The 18729-nt window shown below is 41.3% G+C and overlaps 1 protein-coding gene across 2 annotated transcripts in view; it reads left to right on the top strand.

Moving 5' to 3' along the window:
* USP35 (ubiquitin specific peptidase 35) overlaps window positions 1-18729 on the top strand; it is a 72693-nt gene that overhangs the window by 14042 nt on the left and 39922 nt on the right. For both annotated transcript variants that reach the window (XM_024749489.1, XM_024749498.1), the window contains exon 7: window positions 2682-2875. In XM_024749489.1, the coding sequence (XP_024605257.1) occupies window positions 2682-2875 (194 nt within the window). The remainder of the gene's footprint in view (window positions 1-2681; window positions 2876-18729) is intronic.

Below are 18729 nucleotides of genomic sequence, written 5' to 3' on the forward strand. Positions count from 1 at the left end.
CATGAGTGAGAGGTGATAGATACAACAAACAAAACCTCTGGCGTTTACTTGGATTTTCTTAGTTTTTCCAACTTAATGTGAGGAAGAGGTGGTGTTTTTTTTTAAACAATCGGAGCTAACTAACAATAGAAGTAGCTGCCGTGCTCAATCATGAGCTCCCTGGCACTGGAGGTGGTTGAGCGGAGAAGACAGGACTTAAACCTGTTGGGAGTGACTGTTACTGTGAGCTTCTGATGGGCAGGGACCATGTCATTTTGATCTCTGTGTCTAATAAATATCTGAGTGAATGAACACTGTAGTGTGAAGTATGGTATCATGGAGATGTGAGCAAAGAGGAGGGAGCATGGCCCTGCCCTGGGCACCAGGGGAAACCTACGCTGAGTGAGATCCAGGCTTTGCACATTAGAGGCTATGGTCTGATCCAGCGGGCAAGGTGAGTCTGCAGATAACTTATACAACTAGGTGTAGGAAGTTAGGCTCTATAAGACAGGTATAGATAGTGTGGGACCCCCACTTGAGAAGATTCTGGAAAGTCTTCTGGAGAGGGGATGTAGGAGTTAGGCCTTGAGGGACAGGGACCGGCAGGAGGAGGCCCCCAGACAGGTCAGTGGGTAAGGTGTGGGAGCAGGAATGTGCAAGTACTGTTTGGTGGTAAAGTGTGGTGGAGGGCAGGGAAGAACAGAAGGATAGAGTGGAAGGTGGTGAAAACCAGGTTGTGTGACTGCTTGGTCCAGCAGATCTGGGCTTCTCAAACATGTCTTCTGAAGTGCTTGAACTCAGAGGAGGGGACTCACCCTCCTGCAGCCTGACACAAGCTCAGAGTTTCTCTAAAATCTCATTTTATCTCAAAGATTCAAGTATATACTTCATAATCATAAACACTTGTTGTAATTTAAACATTTTTCTTCCTTGAATATCAGTGACTATAGCTCTAGGAAGATGTGTGACATTTGTCCTATGGCTTTGACTACCCCTTGCTTCAAGCCACTTTGAGAGGCAAGGCAGCAAAGTATTCATGGGGTTTTATTGTTTATAAAATTCTTTCATATGTATTATAGGAGTACATCCTTTGTATACAGTCTCCTTTATAAATTCTGGAAAGTTCTCTCACTTAGGCAGTTGTAGTAAGTCATGGCAGTTTCTCTGGGAGCTGTGGTCCTTGCTGAGGGAGCTACATGTTATGTAGACTTCCAGTCACATGAGGAGCTTGAAAGGTATTTGAAAGTTTTTGTTTTATTCTCTTTATTCTCCTAAGAGTACAGAGTTACCTTCTTTGGGAAAAAGCATTTGATTTTTTTTTTCCTAGTGTGCATATTTTTGTATCTTGTATGCTTGTGTTGCAGGGTGGGGTGTCGGTTCTGTCATTTTTTTTTTTTTTAGCTTTCTTTTTTTTCTTAATTTTATTTTTTTATATATACAGCAGGTTCTTATTAGTTACCTATTTTATACCGGTTCTGTCTTTTTGTCCCTATTTGTTCCCGTTGTGTGTGGGGTGGGGCTTGGATAGGGGATAATAGGAAGGAAAAAGAAGGGACTAAGAGAGAAGATACTGAGCCCTTATCTTCTTACCTTGCCTCAGACAGCTACTATATTTTTTATCATCTGTGAGAGGTGACTGACTAATCTGATAAATTGTCTGATAAACAATCCTGGGAAATGAGTGAGCAGATGTGTTAAACCACCGCTTGAGCCAGACCTTCTGCAGCGACGAGGGCTTTCAGTGTAAGCTGGTCTGAAGCTCAAGGGCCTTAGACAAATCTAGGAACTGTGCTCAGGATCTGGAAACGAGAATGGGGCTAGAGGAACTGTCATGAATATCGCTTAAATCTACTAAGTAATACTGCATTATGCTTAGGTGTTTTTCTTTAAAATATGTCATTATTAGAACCAGTGCTTGGTAATATTCTTTTCAGTGCAGCTGTTTAATGTGAAATAGGATAACAAGTGGGAAAGCATGCTAACCCCTGAGCCTGTGACCAAGGACCCATACCGCAGACCCCCAGGATCCTCCCACTGTCCTGACTGTAGGATCAAGTTCAGGGTTGGGGTAGGGCGTTACTAATTTGAAAAAGCTGACTCCGCAAACTTTAAAGTAGAGGAGGTGAAAACAGGAGCAAGCACCGTGAAGGTATAGAGTGCCAAACTGATATAAGGTAGGAGTATCCTCACTTGACAGATGAGCAAACTGAGGTCCAGGGAGGTTAACTGACTGAGTCAGAGAGGCTCACTGACCACAGCCAGAGAGCTGTGAGGACAAGAGTCAGGGCCAGGGTTGAGATCTCGACACTGCTGGATTGGGCCAGTGGGCCAGTGTTGTCATTGCTTACAGTCTGTCACATCCTGGGCTCATGTAACATATAGTAGATTCCTCGCTTATTGCCTCTAAGAAAATTCTTTCTCTATCTGGGTCTTAGTTTTTTCATCTACACGGTAGGGATTTTACCCCTTTCTTAAGGCAGCTGTGGCATGAAAGATCATGTAGAAGGCCCACACGTCAAGATGAAAACCTAGAACATGTTTGAAAACAAGGAGCTGTTCTCACACATCTTTAGGGCATGTTTGGGGTGATATGCTTGGGCAGGTGTGTAGTAGGCTGTAGTCCAAGAAGGCTTCCCAGAGGAGATGATATTTTTAGAGCTAAACCTGGTGCCCACTGTCCTGCTGGCTTGTTTCCCCCTCAGGACCTCCATGTTCCCAATGAGGACCGAATCAAGCAGCTGCTGGGGCAGGATGCCTGGACCTCGCAGAAGAGTGAGCTGGCTGGCTTCTACCCCCGGCTCATGGCCAAGTCAGACACTGGCAAGATTGGTTTAATCAATCTGGGCAACACGTGCTATGTGAACAGCATCCTTCAGGCCTTGTTCATGGCTTCCGAGTAGGTGCTACTTTTGAATTCCCTGTCTGCCCCTGCTTCTCTCCTCGGGGCTCCCTGGTGTGCGGGGGTGAGGTAGGGGTTGGAGAGGGTGGGTCCTGCTTTGTGTTATCGGCATAATTCCCTGAGGTCTGTGGGTATGTGAAGGGCAGGTGAGAGTTCCCAGAGGGCTCCAGGCCATTGTCAGGGCAGTAGGTCAAGACCGGATGGGAACTTGAGTTGGGGATTCAGGGGCTCAGCTGCAGTGAGAAGGGAGTCTGCTCTGGGTTGGTCGACATCACTGACTTTTCTGCTAGAGTCCATGGGGGTGGATAGTGTCTTCCACAGTAGGACTTATACTCACCCTGGCGTTAGATGCCCCCTTTTACTAAAACAAAATCTTTATCATCAGTGGCTACCTATCCAACTTACGGCTTGCTTAGTACATTCACATTGCTGTGCAGCCGTCACCGCCATCCATCCCTATAACACTTTTCATTTTGTAAATCTGAAACTCTGTGCCTGTTAAACACTAACTTCCCATATTCTCATTCTCCCCTCCCCACAGCCTTTGGCTACCACTGTTATATGTTTTGTCTCCATGATTTTGTCTCTACTTTAAGTACCTCATATAAGTGAAATTGTACAGTATTTGTCTTTTTGTGTTGGCTTATTTCACTTAGCAGATGTCCTCAGGGTTCATCCATATTGTAGCATATTGCAGAATTTCTTTCCTTTTTTTTTTTTTTTTTTGGGAAGGATGGGGGGGTGGGTTCTTTCCTTTTTTAAGGCTGGATAATATTCCACTGTGTGTATAAACCACATTTTGGTAATCTGTTCATTGGTAGAGTGACAGACACCTGGGTTGCTTCCATGTTTTAGCTGTTGTGAATAATGCCACATGAACATGGGAGTACAAATATCTCTTCGAGACCCTGCTTCTGATTCTTCTGGTTACATACCCAGAAGTGGAATTGCTTGGTGATATGGTAGTTCTGTTTTTTAGTTTTTTTGAGGAACCTCCATATCGTTTTCCACACTGGCAGCACCAGTTTACATTCCCACCAACAGTGCACAAGGGCTGGGATTTCTCTACATCCTCCCAACACTTCTTTTCTGTTTTTTTGATAATAGTCATCCTAATGGGTGTGAGGTGGTATCTCATTATAGTTTTTAATTCGCAGTTCCCTAATGATTAGTGATGTTGAGCATCTTTTCATGTGCTTATTGGCCATTTGTATGTGTTCTTTGGCAAAAGGTCTATTTAAATCCATTATCTAGTTGTTTTTTTTTTTGGCGGTATGCAGGCCTCTCACTGTTGTGGCCTCTCCCGTTGCGGAGCACAGGCTTCCGGACGCGCAGGCTCAGCGGCCATGGCTCACGGGCCCAGCTGCTCCGCGGCATGTGGGATCTTCCCGGACTGGGGCATGAACCCGCGTCCCCTGCATTGGCAGGTGGACTCTCAACCACTGCGTCATCAGGGAAGCCCCATTACCTAGTTTTGAATCAGGTTGTTTGTTTTCTGTTGTTGAGTTTGAGGAGTCCTTTTGTATATTTTGAATATTAATCCTGTATCACATACATGATTTGCAAATTTTTAAAAACTTTTTATTTTATATTGGAATATAGTTCTTTAACAATATTGTGATAGTTTCAGGTGTACAGCAAAGTGATTCAGTTATACATATACGTGTATCAATTCTTTTTCAAATTTGTTTCCCATTTAGGTTGTACATAATATTGAGCAGAGTTCCCTGTGCTATGCAGTAGGTCCTTGTTAGTTATCCACTTTATATGTAGCAGTGTGTACATGTCAATCCCAAACTCCCTAACTATCTGTTCCCCCGACCCTTCCCACCTGGTAACCATAAGTTCCTTCTCTGAGTCTGTTTCTATTTTGTAAATAAGTTGATTTGTATCATTTCTTTTTAGATTCCACATATAAACAATATCATATGATACTTGCCTTTCTCTGTCTCACTTACTTCACTCAGTATGACAATATCTAAGTCCATCCTTATTGCTGCGAATGGCATTATTTCATTCTTTTTAATGGCTAATATTCCGTTGTATATATGTGCCACATCTTTATCCATTCCTCTGTCGATGGAGATTTATGTTGGTTCCATGTCTTGGCTATTGTAAACAGTGTTGCAATGAACATTGGGGTGCATGTATCCTTTCGGACCATGACCATGTTTTTCTCCAGATATATACCCAGAAGTGCAATTACAGGATCATATGGTAGCTCTATTTTTAGTTTTTAAGGAACCTCCATACTGTTCTCCATAGTAGCTATACCAATTTACATTCCCACCAACAGTGTAGGAGGGTTGCCTTCTCTCCACACCCTCTCCAGCATTTACGTTTGTGGATTTTTGATGGTAGTCATTTTGACTAGTGTGAGGTGATATCTCATTGTAGTTTTGATTTGCATTTCTCTATAATTAGTGATGTTGAACATCTTTTCATGTGCCTCTTGGCCATCTGTATGTCTTCTTTGGAGAAATGTCTATTTTGATCTTATGCCCTTTTTTTGATTGGGTTATTTGTGTTGATGAGATTAAGCTGCATGAGCTGTTTGTAAATTTTGGAGACTAATCTCTTGTCAGTCACATGATTTGCAAACATTTTCTCCCAATCTGTGGGTTGTCTTTTTGTTTTGTTCATTGTTTCCTTTGCTGTGCAAAAACTTTTGAATTTAACTAGGCCCCATTTGTTTATTTTTGTTTTTATTTCCATTACCCTGGGAGATAGATCGAAAAAAATATTGCTGTGAATTATGTTAGAGAGTGTTCTGCCTGTGTTTTCCTCTAAGAGTTTAGTAGTGTCCAGTCTCGCATTTATGTCTTTAATCCATTTTGAGCTTATTTTTGTGTATGGTGTTAAAAAATTATCTAATTTCATTTTTCTACGTGTAGCTGTCCAGTTTTCCCAGCACCACTTGGTTTTTTTACTTTTTTATTTTTGGCAGCGTTGGGTCTTTGTTGCTGTGCATGGGCTTTCTCTAGTTGTGGTGAGCGGGGACTACTCTTTGTTGTGGTGTGCAGGTGTCTCATTGAGGTGGCTTCTCTTGTTGCAGAGCACGGGCCCTAGGCACATGGGCTTCAGTAGTTGCAGCAGGCGGGCTGAATAGTTGTGGCTCATGGGTTCCAGAGCGCAAGCTCAGTAGTTGTGGCGCATCAACTTAGTTGCTCCGTGGCATGTGGGATCTTCCCGGACCAGGGATCAAACCCGTGTCCCTTGCATTGGCAGGTGGATTCTTAACCACTGTGCCACCAGGGAAGTCCCCCCAGCACCATTTGTTGAAGAGACTGTCTTTCTACTATTGTACAGTTTTTCCTCATTTATAGCACATTAACTGATCATAGGTGTGTGTCATTTCTGGGCTTTCAATCTATGTGTCTGTTTTTGTGTCAGTACCATGCGATTTTGATGACTATAGCTTTGTAGTATAGTCTGAAGTTAGGGAGCCTGATTACTTCAGCTCCTTTTGTTTTTCTGATTGCTTTGGCTATTCTGGGTCTTTTCTTTTTGCGGTACGCAGGCCTCTCACTGTTGTGGCCTCTCCCGTTGCGGAGCACAGGCTCTGGACATGCAGGCTCAGTGGCCATGGCTCACGGGTCCAGCTGCTCCGCGGCCTGTGGGACCCTCCCGGACCGGGGCATGAACCCGTGTCCCCTGCATAGGCAGGCGGACTCTCAACCACTGCACCACCAGGGAAGCCCTATTCTGGGTCTTTTGTGTCTCCATACAAATTTTAAGATTTTTTGTTCTAGTTCTGTGAAAAATGCCATTGGTAATTTGATAGGGATTAATTTATTGATCAAATTAATTGATTCAATCTACATTGAATCTGTAGATTTCCTTGGGTAATGTAGTCATTTTGACAATATTGATTCTTCCAATCCAAGAACATGGTATATCTTTCCATCTGTTTGTGTCATCTTCAGTTTCTTTCATCAGTATCTTATAGTTTTTGGAGTACAGGTCTTTTGTCTCCTTATGTAGGTCTATTCCTACATAAGGAGGAAAGGTGTATTCCTAGGTATTTTATTCTTTTTGATGCGATGGTAAATGGGATTGTTTCTTGAATTTCTCTTTCTGATCTTTCATTGTTAGTGTATAGAAATGCAACAGATTTCTGTATATTAATTTTGTAACCTGAAACTTTACCAAATTCATTGATGAGCTTAGTCGTTTTCTGGTAGCATCTTTAGGATTTTCTATGTATAGTATCATGTCATCTGCAGACAGTGATAGTTTTACTTCTTCTTTTTCAATTTGGATTCCTTTTATTTCTTTTTCTTCTCTGATTGCTGTAGCTAGGACTTCTAAAACTATGTTGAATAAAAGTGGCGAGAGTGGACATCCTTGTCTTGTTCCTGATCGTAGACGAAATGCTTTCAGCTTTTCACCATTGAGTATGATGTTAGCTGTAGGTTTGTCATATATGGCCTTTATTATGTTGAGGTAGGTTCCCTCTATGCCCACTTTCTGGAGAGCTTTTATCATAAATGGGTGCTGAATTTTGTCTAAAGCTTTTTCTGCATCTATTGAGATGATCATATAGTTTTTATTCTTCAATTTGTTAATGTGGTGTATCACACTGATTGATGTGCAGATATCAAAAAATCCTTGCATCCCTGGGATAAATCCCTCTTGATCATGGTGTATGATCCTTTTAACGTATTGTTGGATTTGGATTACTAGTGTTTTTTTGAGCATTTTTGTGTCTATGTTCATCAGTGATATTGGCCTATAATTTTCTTTTTTTGTGGTATCTTTGTCTGGTTTACGTATCACGGTGATGGTGGCCTCATAGAATGAGTTCGGGAGTTTTCCTTCCTCTGCAATTTTTTGGAAAAGTTTCAGAAGGAACGGTGTTAGCTCTTCTCTAAATGTTTGATAGAATTCGCCTGTGAAGCCAGGACTTTTGTTTGTTGGGCATCTTTTTTTTTTTTGCGGTACGTGGGCCTCTCACTGTTGTGGCCTCTCCTGTTGCGGAGCACAGGCTCCGGACGTGCAGGCTCAGTCGCCATGGCTCATGGGCCTAGACGCTCCGCGGCATGTGGGATCCTCCCAGACCGGGGCACGAACTCGTGTCCCCTGCATCGGCAGGCGGACTCTCAACCACTGCACCGCCAGGGAAGCCCTGTTGGGCATCTTTTAATCACAGTTTCAATTTCAGTGCTTGTGAGTGGTCTGTTAATATTTTCTATTTCTTCTTGGTTCAGTCTTGGGAGATTCTACCTTTCTAAGAATTTGTCCATTTCTTCCAGGTTATCCATTTTATTGGCATATAGTTGTTTGTAGTAGTCTCTTATGATCCTTTGTGTTTCTGTGGTGTCAGTTGTAACTTCTCCTTTTTCATTCTAACTTTATTGAATTGAGTCCTCTTCCTTTTTTTCTTGATGAGTCTGGCTAAAGGTTTATCAATTTTGTTTATCTTTTCAAAGCACCAGGTTTCAGTTTCATTATCTTTGCTGTTGTTTTGTCTCTATTTCATTTATTTCTGCTCTGATCTTTATGATTTCTTTCCTTCTACTATAGGTTTTGTTTGTTTTTCTTTCTCTAGTTGCTTTAGGTGTAAGTTTAGGTTGTTTATTTGAGATTTTGTTGTTTCCTGAGGAGAGATTGTATTGCTATAAACTTCCCTCTTAGAACTGCTTTTGCTGCATCCCATAGATTTTTGGATCATTTTGTTTTTGTTTTCATTTGTCAACATGTATATTTTTATTTCTTTGATTAATTCAGTGATCCATTGGTTGTTTAGTAGCATATTGTTTAGCCTCCACGTGTTTGTGTTTTTTACAGTCTTTTTCTTGTGGTTTATCTCTAGTCTCATAGCATTGTGGTTGGAAAAGACGCTTGATATGATTTGAATTTTCTTAAATTTACCACGGCTTGCTTTGTGGCCCAGTGTGTGGTCAGTCCTGGAGAATGTTCCATGTGCACTTGAGAAGAATGTATATTCTGCTGCTTTTGGATGGAATGCTCTGTAAATATCAATTAAGTTCATCTGGCCTAATGTGTCATTCAAGGCCTGTGTTTCCTTATTGATTTTCTGTCTGGATGATCTGTCCATTGATGAAAGTGGGGTGTTAAAGTCCCCCACTATTATTGTGTTACTGTCGATTTCTCCCTTTATGGCTGTTAGTATTTGCCTTATATATTGAGGTGCTCCTATGTTGGGTGCATATATATTTACAGTTGTTACATCTTCTTGGATTGATCCCTTGATCATTATGTGTGTCCTTCTGTGTCTCTTCTTTGTTATAACAGTCTTTATTTTAAAGTCTATTTTTTCTGAAATGAGTATTGCTACTCCAGCTTTTTTTTGATTTCGACTTGCATGGAATAACTTCTTCCATCCCCTCACTTTCAGTCTGTATGTGTCCCTAAGTCTGAAGTGGGTCTCTTGTAGACAGCATATATATGGGTCTTGTTTTGTTTTTGTTTTTTTTTGCGGTACATGGGCCTCTCACTGTTGTGGCCCCTCCTGTTGCGGAGCACAGGCTCCAGACGTGCAGGCTAAGCGGCCATGGCTCACGGGCCCAGTCACTCCACAGCATGTGGGATCTTCCCGGACCGGGGCACGAACCCGCGTCCCCTGCATTGGCAGGCGGACTCTCAACCACTGTGCCACCAGGGAAGTCCTGGGTCTTGTTTTTGTGTCCATTCAGCAAGCCTGCGTTTTTTGGCTGGAGCATTTAATCCATTTACATTTAAGGTAATTATCAATATGTATGTTCCTATTGCCATTTTGTTAATTGTTTTGGGTTTGTTTTTATAGGTCTTTTTACTTCTCTACCTCTTTTGTTCTCTTGTGGTCTGATGACCATCTTTAGTGTTATGTTTGGGTTGCTTTTTTGTTTTTGTGTGTATCTATCTATTGTAGTTTTGATATAGCAGTCTGTAGGTGTACAAGTTTCTTTTTTAATTTTTTTAATTTTTATTTTATTTATTTATTTTTGGCTGTGTTGGGTCTTTATTGCTGCACGTTGGCTTTCTCTAGTTGTGAGCAGGTGCTACTCTTCGTTGTGGTGCACGGGCTTCTCATTGCGGTGGCTTCTCTTGTTGCAGAACAACTACAGTAGTTGTTGCACTTGAGCTCTAGAGAGCAGGCTCAGTAGTTGTGGTGCATGGGCTTAGTTGCTCCGTGGCATGTGGGATCTTCCTGGACCAGGGATCGAACCTGTGTCCCCTGCCTTGGCAGGTGGATTCTTATCCACTGTGCCACCAGGGAAGCCCACAGATTGTTTCAAGTTGCTGGTCTCTTCCCCGCCTAGAGAGTTCCTTTAGCATTCCTTGCAAAGCTGGTCTCATGGTGTCGAATTCTCTTAGCTTTTGCTTGTCTGTAAAGCTTTTGATTTCTCCATCAAATCTGAATGAGAGCCTTGCTGGGTAGAGTATTCTTGGTTGTAGGTTCCTCCCTTTCATCACTTTAAATAGTGATGAAAGGCCACTTCTTTCTGGTAGGCAGAGTTTCTGCTGAGAAATCAGCTGATAACCTTATGGCAGTTCACTTGTATGTTATTTGTCGTTTTTCCCTTGTTGCTTTAAAAATTTTTTTTTTCATCTTTAATTTTTGTCAGTTTGATTACTGTGTGTCTTGGCATGTTGCTCCTTGGGTTTATCCTGCCTGGGACTCTCTGTGCTTCCTTGACTAGGGTGACTGTTTCCTTTCCCTTGTTAGGGAAGTTTTCAGCTATTATCTCTTGAAATGTTTTCTCAGGTCCTTTCTCTCTCTCTTCTTCTTCTGGGACCCGTATAATGTGAATGTTGGTATGTTTAATGTTGTCCCAGAGGTCTCTTAGACTGTCTTCATTTCTTTCTATTCTTTTTTCTTTATTCTGTTTCATGGCAGTGATTTCCACCATTTTGTCTTCAGGTCATTTATTTGTTCTTCTGCCTCAGTTATTCTGCTATTGATTCATGCTAGTGTATTTTTCATTTCATTTATTGCATTGTTCATCTCTGTTTGTTTGTTCTTTAATTCTTCTAGGTCTTTGTTAACCATTTCTTTCATCTTCTTGATCTTTGCCTCCATTCTTTCTCTGAGATCCTGGATCATCTTCACTGTCATTATTCTGAATTCTTTTTCTGGAAGTTTGGCTATCTCCACTTCACTTAGTTGTTTTTCTGGGGTTTTATCTTGTTCCTTCATCTGGGACACAGTCCTCTGCCATTTCATTTTGTGTAAATTTCTGTGATTGTGGTTTTTGTTCGGCAGGCTGCAGAATTGTAGTTCTTTTTGCTTTTACTGTCTGTCCTCCAGTGGATGAGGCTATCTAAGAGGCTTATGCGAGCTTCCTGATGGGAGGGACTGGTGGTGGGTAGAGCTGGGTCTTGTCCATCTGGTGGGAAGGGCTGTGCTCAGTAAAACTTTAATCCACTTGTCTGCTGAAGGGGTGAGGTTGTGTTCCCTGCTGTTGGTTGTTTGGCCTGAGGCAACCCAGCATTGGAGCCTACAGGCTATTTGGTGGGGCTAATCATGGCCTCTGGGAGGGCTCATGCCAATGAGTACTTCCCAGAGCTGCTGCTTCCAGTGTCTTTGTCCCTGCAGTGAGCGACAACTCCCCTGTCACCTCTGCAGGAGACCCTCCAATACTAGCAGGTAGGTCTGGCCCAGTCTTATGAGGCACTGCTTTTTTCCCCTGGGTCCTGGTGCGCACAAGACTGCGTGTGCCCTCCAAGAGTGGAGTTTTTGTTTCCTCCAGTCGTGTGGAAGTCCTGCAGTCAATCCCGCTGGCTTTCAAAGCTAGACTCTCTCGGGAGTCCTCCTCTCATTGCTGGACCTCCAGGCTGGGAAGCCTGACATGGGGCTCAGAACCTCACTCCAGTGGGAGAACTTCTGTGGTATAATTGTTTTCCAGTTTGTGGGTCGCCCGCCTGGCGGGTATGGAATTTGATTCTATTGCACTTGCGCCCTGCCTACCGTCTTGCTGTAGTCTCTCCTTTGTCTTTGGATGTAGGGTATCTTGTTTGGTAGGTCCTAGCATTTTTCCACTGAGGGTTGCTCAGCAGTTAGTTGTGATGCTGGTGCTCTTGCAAGAAAGGGTGAGTGCACGTCCTTCTACTCCACCATCTTTCCAAATATTTTTTCCCAGAGCCTTTTGCGGTTGCCTTTTTACTCTGTGGATAATCTTTTTTTGTTATTGTTTTTTGTTTTTTTATATATTTATTGGAGTATAGTTGATTTACAGTGTTGTGTTAGTTCTGCTGTATAGCACAGTGAATCAGTTATACATATATATATATCCACTCTTTTTAAGATTCTTTTCCTATATAGATCATTACAGAATATTGAGTAGAGTTCCCTGTGCTATACAGTAGGGCCTTACTAGTTATCTATTTTATATATAAGAGTGTGTATATGTCAATCCCAGTCTCTCAATTTATCCCTCCTCTCCCCATGCCCGCCCCCGTAACTGGTAAACATAGTTGTTTTTTTTGACACAATGGCCCTTTTATTTTAAATTTTATTTTATTTTATTTTTATACAGCAAGTTCTTATTAGTTATCCCTTTTATACATATTAGTGAATATATGTCAATCACAATCTCCAGATTCATATCACACACACACACACACACACACACACACTGGCACTTTTCTCCCTTGGTGTCCATACGTTTGTTTTCGAAATCTGTGTCTCTGTGACATCTGTCTTGAAGAATCCTTGCATCCCTGGGATAAATCCCACTTGATCATGGTGTATGATCCTTTTAATGTGTTGTTGGATTCTGTTTGCCAGTATTTTCTTGAGGATTTTTGCATCTATATTCATGAATGATATTGGTCTGTAATTTTCTTGTAGTATCTTTGTCTGGTTTTGGTATCAGGGTGATGGTGGCCTCATACTATGAGTTTGGGAGTGTTCCTTCCTCTGCAATATTTTGGAAGAGTTTGGCAAGGATGGGTATTAGCTCTTCTTTAAATGTTTGATAGAATTCACCTGTGAAGCCATCTGGTCCTGGACTTTCATTTATTGGAATATTTTTAATCACAGTTTCAATTTCATTACTTGTGATTGGTCTGTTCATATTTTCTATTTCTTCCTGGTTCAGTGTTGGAAGGTTATACCTTTCTAAGAATTTGTCCAGTTCTTCCAGGTTGTCCATGTTATTGGCATAGAGTTGCTTGTAGTATTCACTTAGGATGCTTTGTATTTCTTCAGTGTCCGTTGTAACTTCTCCTTTTTCATTTCTAATTTTATTGATTTGTGTCCTCTCCCTCTTTTTCTTGATGAGTCTGGCTAATGGTTTATCAATTTTGTTTATCTTCTCAAAGAACGAGCTTTAAGTTTTATTGATCTTTACTATTGTTTTCTTTGTTTCTGTTTCATTTATTTCTGCTCTGATCTTTATGATTTCTTTCCTTCTGCTAACTTTGGGTTTTGTTTGTTCTTCTTTCTCTAGTTCCTTTAGGTGTGAGGTTAGATTGTTTATTTGAGATATTTCTTGCTTCTTGAGGTAGGGTTGTATAGCTATAAACTTCCCTCTTAGAACTGCTTTTGCTGCATCCCATAGGTTTTGGATCATTGTGTTTTCATTGTCATTGTCTCTAGGTCTTTATTGACTTCCTCTTTGATTTCTTCAGTAATCTCTTGGTTATTTAGTAATGTATTGTTTAGCCTTCATGTGTTTGTGTTTATACGTTTTTTTCCCTGTCATTGATTTCTTTTTTTTTTTTTTTTTTTATGTGTTTTGGTTGGAGCATTTAATCCATTCACGTTTAGGGTAATTATCGATACGTATGTTCCTATGACCATTTTCTTAATTGTTTTGGGTTTGTTTTTGTAGGTCCTTTTCTCCTCTTGTGTTTCCCACTTAGAGAAGGTCCTTTAGCATTTGTTGTAGGGCTGGTTTGGTGGTGCTGAATTCTCTTAGCTTTTGCTTGTCTGTAAAGCTTTTGATTTCTCTGTCAATCTGAATGAGATCCTTGCCGGGTAATCTTGGTTGTAGGTTCTTCCCTTTTATCACTTTAAATATGTCACGACACTCCCTCCTGGCTTGTAGAGTTTCTGCTGAGAAATCAGCTGTTAACCTTTTGGCAGTTCCCTTGTATGTTATTTGTCATTTTTCCCTTCCTGATTTCAATAACTTTTCTTTGTCTTTAATTTTTGCCAATGTGATTACTGTGTGTCTTGGCGTGTTTCTCCTTGGGTTTATCCTGTATGGGACTCTCTGTGCTTCCTGGACTTGGGTGGCTATTTCCTTTCCCATGTTAGGGAAGTTTTCTACTATAAACTCTTCAAATATTTTCTTGGGTCTTTTCTCTCTCTCTGCTCCTTCTGGGACCCCTATAATGTGAATGTTGTTGTGTTACTGTTGTCCCAGAGGTCTCTTAGGCTGTCTTCATTTCTTTTCATTCTTTTTTCTTTATTCTGTTCCGCAGCTGTGAATTCCACCATTCTGTCTTCCAGGTCACTTATCCGTTCTTCTGCCTCAGTTATTCTATTGATTCCTTCTAGTGTATTTTTCATTTCAGTTATTGTATTGTTCATCTGTTTGTTCTTTAATTCTTCTAGGTCTTTGTTAAACATTTCTGTCATCTTCTCAATCTTTGCCTCCATTCTTTTTCCGAGGTCTTGGATCATCTTCACAATTATTATTCTGAATTCTTTTTCTGGAAGGTTGCCTATCTCCACCTCATTTAGTTGTTTTTCTGGTGTTTTAACTTGTTCCTTCATCTGGTATATAGACCTCTGCCTTTTCATCTTGTCTCTCTTTCTGTGAATATGGTTTTTGTTCCACAGGCTGCAGGACTGTAGTTCTTGCTTCTGCTGTCTGCCCTCTGGTGGATGAGGCTGTCTAAGAGGCTTGTGCAAGTTTCCTGATGGGAGGGACTGGTGGTGGGTAGAGCTGGCTGTTGCTCTGATGGGCAGAGCTCAGTAAAACTTTAATCTGCTTGACTGCTGATGGGTGGGGCTGGGTTCCATCCCTGTTGGTTGTTTGACCTGAGGTGACCCAACACTGGAGCCTACCCAGGCTCTTTTGTGGGGCTAATGGTGGACTCTGGGAGGGCTTATGCCAAGGAGTACTTCCCAGAACTTCTGCTGCCAGTGTCCTTGTCCTCATGGTGAGACACAGCCACCCTCCGCCTCTGCTGGAGACCCTCCCAACACTAGCAGGTAGGTCTGGTTCAGTCTCTTATGGGCTCAATGCCCCTTCCCCTGGGTCCCGATGCACACACTACTTTGTGTGTGCCCTCCAAGAGTGGAGTCTCTGTTTCCCCCAGTCCTGTGGAAGTCCTGCAATCAAATCCCGCTAGCCTTCAAAGTTTGATTCTCTAGGAATTCCTCCTCCCATTACTGGACCCCCAGGTTGGGAAGCCTGATGTGGGGCTCAGAACCTTCAGTCCAGTAGGTGGACTTCTGTGGTATAAGTGTTCTTTAGTTTGTGAGTCACCCACCCAGCATTTATGGGATTTGATTTTATTGTGACTGTGCCCCTCCTACCATCTCATTGTGGCTTCTCCTTTGTCTTTGGAGGTGGGGTATCTTTTTTGGTGATTTCCAGTGTCTTCCTGTCGATGATTGTTCAGCAGTTAGGTGTGATTCTGGTGCTCTTGCAAGAGGGAGTGAGACCATGTCCTTCTACTCCACCATCTTGAACCAATCCCCAAACATAAATAGTTTTTTTTTTGTTTTTTTTTTTTTTTCGGTACACGGGCCTCTCATTGTTGTGGCCTCTCCCGTTGCGGAGCACAGGCTCTAGACGCACAGACTCAGTGGCCATGGCTCATGGACCTAGCCGCTCCGCGGCATGTGGGATCTTCCCAGACTGGGGCACAAACCTGTGTCCCCTGCATCGGCAGGCAGACTCTCAGCCACTGTGCCACCAGGGAAGCCCAATAGTTTTTGTTTTTACATCTGTGACTCTACTTCTGTTTTGTAAATAAGTTCGTTTGTACCATTTTTTAAGATTCTCTGTGTATGGTGTTTTTTTCTTTTTCTCTGTTGAAAGAGGTTGCTTTTATTTTTTAATTTACTTTTATTGAGATGTAATTGACATAACATGATATTAATTTCAGGTGTACAATGTATTGATTCAATATACAGTTAGTTGACCCTTGAACAACATACATTTGAATTGCATGGGTCCACTTATATGTGGACTTTTTCCAGTAAATATTTTGGAAAAATTTTTGGAGATTTGCAATAATTTGAAATAAATTGAAGGCAAACCTTGTAGCCTAGAAATATCAAAAAAAAAAAAAAGAAGAAGGTATGTCATGAATGTATGAAATATATGTTGATATATAAATAACATAAAAAGTATGTGTTAGGGCTTCCCTGGTGGTGCAGTAGTTGAGAGTCCGCCTGCCGATGCGGGGGACGTGAGTTCGTGCCCCGGTCCGGGAAGATCCCACATGCCGCAGAGCGGCTGGGCCCGTGAACCATGGCTGCTGAGCCTGCGCGTCAGGAGCCTGTGCTTTGCAATGGGAGAGACCACAACAATGAGAGGCCCGCGTACAATAAAAAAATAAATTAAAAAAAAAAAAGTATGTGTTAATCAACTGCTTATGTTATCGGTCAGGCTTCCAGTCAACAGTAGGCTATGAGCAGTTAAGTCTTGGAGTGAAAAGTTATGCGTGGATTTTCAACAGTATGGGCGTTGGCGCCCCAACCCCTGCATTGTTCAAGGGTCAACCATATGTCTATATTTGAAATGATCACCATAATTAGTCTACTTAACATCCATCACCACACATAGATACAAATTTTCTTGTGATGAGAACTTTTTTTTTTTTTTAAGAAATACATGAAATGATTTTATTTGCTAGTTAAGAAGTCTTTTTTTTTTTTTTTTTTTTTTGCGGTCCGCGGGCCTCTCACTGCTGTGGCCTCTCCCATTGCGGAGCACAGGCTCCGGACGCGCAGGCTCAGCGGCCATGGCTCACGGGCCCAGCCGCTCCGCGGCATGTGGGATCTTCCCGGACCGGGGCACGAGCCCGCGTCCCCTGCATCGGCAGGCGGACTCTCAACCACTGCGCCACCAGGGAAGTCCGATGAGAACTTTTAAGATTTATTCTGTTAGCAACTTTCAAATATATAATACAGTATTACGTACTATAGTAAGCATGCTGTACATTACATTCTCAGGACTTATTTATTTTACAACTGAGAGTTTGTATCTTTTGACCTCCATTACCTATTTCACCCATACCAGATCCCCTCCTCTGGCAACCATCAGTCTGTTCTCTGTATCAATGAGATTGTTTGTTGTTTTAGATTCCACATGTAAGTGAGATCATACAGTATATGTGTTTTTCTGTATAGCTCATTTTGCTTAGTGTATCGCACTCAAGGTTTATCTAATTGTCATAAATGGCAGGATTTCCTTATTTCTTGTGGCTGAATGATATTCTTGTGTGTGTGTGTGTGTGTGTGTGTATGTGTACCACATTTTCTTTATCCATTCGTCAGTGGACACTTATGTTGTGTCATTGTTTTGGCTATTCTAAATAATGCTGCAGTGAACATGGGGGTGCATATATCTTTTTAAGTAATGTTTTTGTTTTCTTCAGATAAATACCCAGAAGTGGAATTGCTAGATCATATGGTAGTTCTGTTTTTACTTTTTTGAGGAACTTCCATACTGTTTTCTGTAGTGGGTGTGTACCAATTTACATTTCTGTCAGCAGTGCACAAAGGTTCTCTTTTCTCTACATCCTCGCCAACACTTGTTATTTGTTGTGTTTTTGATAATAGCTGTTCTGACAGTGTGAGATAATATCTCATTCTGGTTGTGATTTGCATTTTCCTTGATGATTAGTGATGTTGAGCACCTTTTCATGTACCTGTTGGTCATTTGGATGTCTTCTTTGGAAAATGTCTATTCAGATTATGCCTTTTTTTTTTTTTCTGGTAGTAGTTTGTGGTTTTCTTTTTTCTTTCTTTCTTTTTTTTATTGAAGTATAATTGATTTACAATGTTATGCCAATCTCTGCTGTGCAGCAGAGTGACTCAGTTTTACACATGTATACATTCTTTTTAAAATATTCTTTTCCATTATGGTTTATCCCAGGAGATTGGATATAATTCCCTGTGCTATACAGAAGGACCTTGTTGTTTATCCATTCTAAATATAATAGTTTACATCTACCAACCCCAAATTCCCAGCCCGTCCCTCTTCCTCCCTGCTTCCCCTTGGCTACCACAAGTCTGATTTCTATGTCTATGAGTCTGTTTCTGTTTTGTAGATAGGTTCATTTGTGCCATATCTTAGATTCCATGTATAAGTGATATCATATGGTATTTGTCTTTCTCTTTCTGACTTGGTATGAAAATCTCTATTTGTATCCATGTTGCTGCAAACAGCATTATTTTGTTCTTTTTTATGGCTGAGTAGTATTCCATTGTTCCATTAATCTATAAGTCTGTCTTTGTGCCATACCATACTATTTTGATGACTATTGCTTTATAGTATAGTCTGAAGTCAGGGAGCCTGATTCCTCCAGCTTTGTTTTTCTTTCCCACGATTGCTTTGGCTATTTGGGGTCTTTTGTGTTTCCATCCAAATTTTAAGATTTTTTGTTCTAATTCTATGAAAAATGCCATTGGTAATTTGATAGGGGTTGTATTGAATTTGTAGATTACAGTGGGTAGTATAGTCATTTGGACAGTATTGATTCTTCCAGTCCAAGAATATGGTATATCTTTTCATCTGTTTGTGTCATCTTCGATTTCTTTCATCAGCATCTTATAGTTTTCAAAGTACAGGTCTTTTGCCTCCTAGGTATTTTACTGTTTTTGATGTGATGGTAAATGGGATTGTTCCCTTAATTTCTCTCTCTGATGTTTTGTTGTTAGCGTATAGAAATGCAACAGATTTCTGCATATTAATGTTCTATCCTGCAACTTTACT

The sequence above is a fragment of the Neophocaena asiaeorientalis genome, unplaced genomic scaffold (assembly GCF_003031525.2).
Source record: "Neophocaena asiaeorientalis asiaeorientalis breed wild unplaced genomic scaffold, Neophocaena_asiaeorientalis_V1.1 scaffold363, whole genome shotgun sequence".
Classification (NCBI taxonomy): Eukaryota; Metazoa; Chordata; class Mammalia; order Artiodactyla; family Phocoenidae; genus Neophocaena; species Neophocaena asiaeorientalis.